A 3,884-nucleotide genomic window follows, 5' to 3' on the forward strand; every position below is an offset into this window, starting at 1 on the left:
CTTCTACCTTCATAGCGATCGGTATTCAATACTGACAACTGCAAATGGCGGGATATTTAGGCATATCGGGCTCTGACTTTGGCCATATCGATCCTCGTCTAAGTAGGAAAAATCCAACTCGGCCATTTCCTCCCCTTAGCATCCACCTCCATCAAATTACACTGAACCCTCAACTAAAATAGTCGGGCCGATCTCACCTGCACCTTAATTCAAAACTCGAAATCACCCACGACTTTCAGTAGATTTTGAAACAAAAAAAGAAGGTGCAATAACCATCCCGTCGATCTTGATCGGGAGTCTCACCATGTTGCACCTGAATCGCCCCCACGATCTCTCTCAATGGTTACACGATTTCATCCTACAAAAAGATCTACAGGAGACCTCTCAAAGTACGCAACCATAACCTCATCAACACTCCTTCTCATCTGTTTCCCTATGATCTAACTTGAGTATCGGAGGGTCTCCGTTGAAACCAACTTTGGTTAGGACTGGCTTATAGGTTTTCCAACTGGCTTTGTGCTAGAGGAAGGGTTCCTAGCCAAATTTGAGGAGCACCAAACAACGATTATGGCACCAGGACAAGCATCTATCTGGAGATCCAGTACTGCTGCCACCTCCTAGCTCATGGAGAATACAGTGCTTCAGCAAGTTCCATTGCAGCCACAGTTGGAAGTCCAACAACCACCTCCCCCACAGGCGGCAACTGTCAGCGCAGAATAGTTTTAATTATTGTTCCAGCAAGTCCAAACCTTGACCACTGCTGTCCAGATGATGCAACAGTTGTACGCAACATCACCGGTGGTGGCACCAGCAGTGGCGGCTATGGTCGCACCTCCATCAGCCAACACAGTACCAATGGTGAATCCATCTTCAGCAATTCCTCCATAGCAGCCTGCAGCAGTACTGCAAGCGCGACCTCCACTCCCCCCTCGAAGCCTTGAATGGAGAAGGTAGACTCATTACAACCGACCTTGGAGTCCCGAACCCAGAAGATGATGATCGTTGAGTCCCCATTCTAGGCAGGACTCAACACCTAATCAGCGATCCCCCCTGTAATGTTCTAAGAATCATACTACTGTCAATATCGATCGTAAATTTTGAGAGATGTATGAGCGGATCAAGGTGATCCGTCACCTGACACTGGCTCTTGACGGTGGGTACAACACTAACCCACTGTTCAGTGATCGAATAATACAAAAGCCGCTCCTCCTAAACTTCAAAATGCCACGGCTTGAGAGCTATCATGGGATCACTGATCCTGTGAACCATCTGGAGAGTTTCAAGTCTCTGATGCTCATCCATGGGGTAACCGATGCTACTCTCTACCATACCTTTTCATCTACTTTGAAGGGTACAACCAAGTATTGGTATACCAGTTTGAAGCCTTGGATGATCCATTCTTTTGATCAGATGAGCCAGCTATTTGTTGGTCATTTTGTGAGTAGTTGGAGACAGCAAAAAGAATCAAACTCTCTAATGAATGTGAAGCAGAGAGAAGGAAAGTCCATCATATCTTATCTCGATTGTTTTAATACGGTCATACTGGAAGTGCGCAACTTAGATCAATCAATTACGATGGCTGTCCTAAAGGATGGATTACTGAAGAACGATCTTTATTATTCTTTAGAGAAGACCTATGCTCGAGACTTTGCCGATATGCTGGCCCGAGTGGAGAAATATGCTAGGACAGATGAGGCATTCGAAGGTGATCCCCAAGTGATTCTTGTTGAAGAGAAGAGGGAAGAAAGGCTGGAGTGTCCCCCAAGGAGTCAGCAGCACCCTCATTCTCCTCCTAGATGTCGAAGATCCCGAACTCCCCCATGAAACTCTCGACAAAGGGACAACTCTCAAAGGGATCAGTGCATAACTCCAGGTTCACCAATTACAACCCTCTAAATGCTGTCCGATCCCAGGTGCTTATGGAGATTAGGGATCGAATCCTAAGAGTACCAAAGTTGAAGTCTGGTCCTGGTTGGTGGAATCAAAATAAATATTGTCTTTATTACCATGACCATAGCTATGACACCGAAGACTGCATCCAACTTCACGATAAAATTGAAGAACTTATTCGGCATGGTCGCTTGGACTGGTTCATCCAATGTAGACAAGATCAGTAGGAGAAGCAACAAAGATTACCAGCCCCGCCTGAACTATAGTAGAGGGAGCCTTTTGGAGATCAGCCTCCTACAAGGGTGATCAACGTAATAATTGGGGGATCTTGCGAAAGGATGGAGGAAGCAACAGAACCATCCAAGAAGCCGAAGGTCGAAGAGTCTCTTGCTTTTACTGAGGAGGATGCCCAAGGGATTCAATTTTCACATAACGACACAATGGTTGTAAATATAAATATTACAAATTATGATGTACGTCATGTCTTAATTGATAATGAAAGTTCGATCGATGTTTTATTTTATGATGCTTTCTCTCAAATGAACATATCATCGAAATAAATAGGATGGATGGATACCCCTCTTGTGGGGTTTACTAGGGATGTAGCACCGGTCGATGGGATAATAACTCTTTCTATAGTGGTCGGACGATCTCCTCGATAATCTAAAATTCAGGTGGATTTCTTGATAGTCCGAGCACCTTCAGCCTACAATGCAATCCTTGGATGTTCAAGACTCAATGCACTCTAGGCCATTGTATCTACTTATCACTTGAAGATAAAGTTCCCTATGAACTCTGGAGTTGGTGAAGTGCGTGGGGATCAAACCTTGACGTGAAAATGTTATGATATTGCACTTTGCAGATTGGGGCTGTCCAAAGCTTACCCAGTAGATGGGTTGGACACTCGAGATGATTTATCCAAAGTAAGAAGAAAACTGGTGGAGGACTTGGAGATGATTCCACTTGGAGATGGCAACAAAAAGCATACCATCTAGATTGGATCGAATCTCAACCAAGTAGCCAGGAAAAGACTTATCTCCATTTTGCAGGCCCATGCTGATGTATTTGCTTAGGCATCGACTGACATGTCCGGCATCGATCTGGAGGTATGATGCACCGGCTGAGCATCAACCCAAAGCCCAAGCTTGTTAAGAAGAAAAAATGAAGCTTCATACCTGAACGACAAAAGGTGATAGCTGAAGAAGTAGATAAGTTATTGGATGCAGGCTTTATTCAAAAAATCAACTACCCCAGCTAGATCACAAACATGGTCCTTGTAAAAAAGATGAATGACAAGTGGAGGGTTTGCATCGACTTCACAAATCTTAATGAAGCATGCCTGAAAGATAGCTATCCCTTGTCTTCCATTGATCAGTTGGTAGATGCAACTTTGGGCCATGAGCTCCTCCTCACTTTCATGGATGCCTTTTCTGAATATAACCAGATCCGAATGGCTCCTGAAGATGAGGAGAAAATGGCCTTTATTACTAACCGAAGTCTCTTTTGTTATAGGATGATACCTTTAGGTTTAAAAAATATAGGTGCAACTTACCAACATCTAGTCAACAAGATTTTCAAAGATCAAATTGGCTGAAATATGGAGGTTTATGTGGACGACATCTTGTCAAAAGCAAGGCCTTTCGGATCCACATTGAAGACCTTGAAGAGATCTTTGCAATATTAAGAAAGTACAAAATGAAGCTAAATCCAACTAAGTGTATCTTTGAAGTGACTTCGGACAAATTCTTAGGCTTCATAGTATCCTCTCGAGGGATAGAAGCCAATCCAGAGAAGATTAAAGCAATAATAAAGATGAGCCTATCAAGAAATATAAAAAAATTTTAGTGCATCACCGATCGAGTGACAGTTTTAAATAGATTTGTCTCGAGATCAGTCAAATTTTACTTTTTATTTTTTTGAACTTTGAAGCAGCCGAAAAATTTTCAATGGACCAATGAGTGCCAGCAAGCCTTTGAGGAGCTAAAGCAATATTT

General features: G+C 43.2%; 1 protein-coding gene across 1 annotated transcript; it reads left to right on the forward strand.

Annotated features, from left to right (window-relative positions):
• Positions 1–1,104: 1,104 nt before the first annotated feature.
• Positions 1,105–1,824, forward strand: LOC105033578 (uncharacterized). Its single transcript, XM_010908441.1, has one exon. The coding sequence runs from the start codon at positions 1,105–1,107 to the stop codon at positions 1,822–1,824; it is 720 nt and encodes a 239-aa protein (XP_010906743.1).
• The last annotated feature ends 2,060 nt before the right edge of the window (positions 1,825–3,884 follow it).

The sequence above is a fragment of the Elaeis guineensis genome, chromosome 8, assembly GCF_000442705.2.
Source record: "Elaeis guineensis isolate ETL-2024a chromosome 8, EG11, whole genome shotgun sequence".
Classification (NCBI taxonomy): domain Eukaryota; kingdom Viridiplantae; phylum Streptophyta; class Magnoliopsida; order Arecales; family Arecaceae; genus Elaeis; species Elaeis guineensis.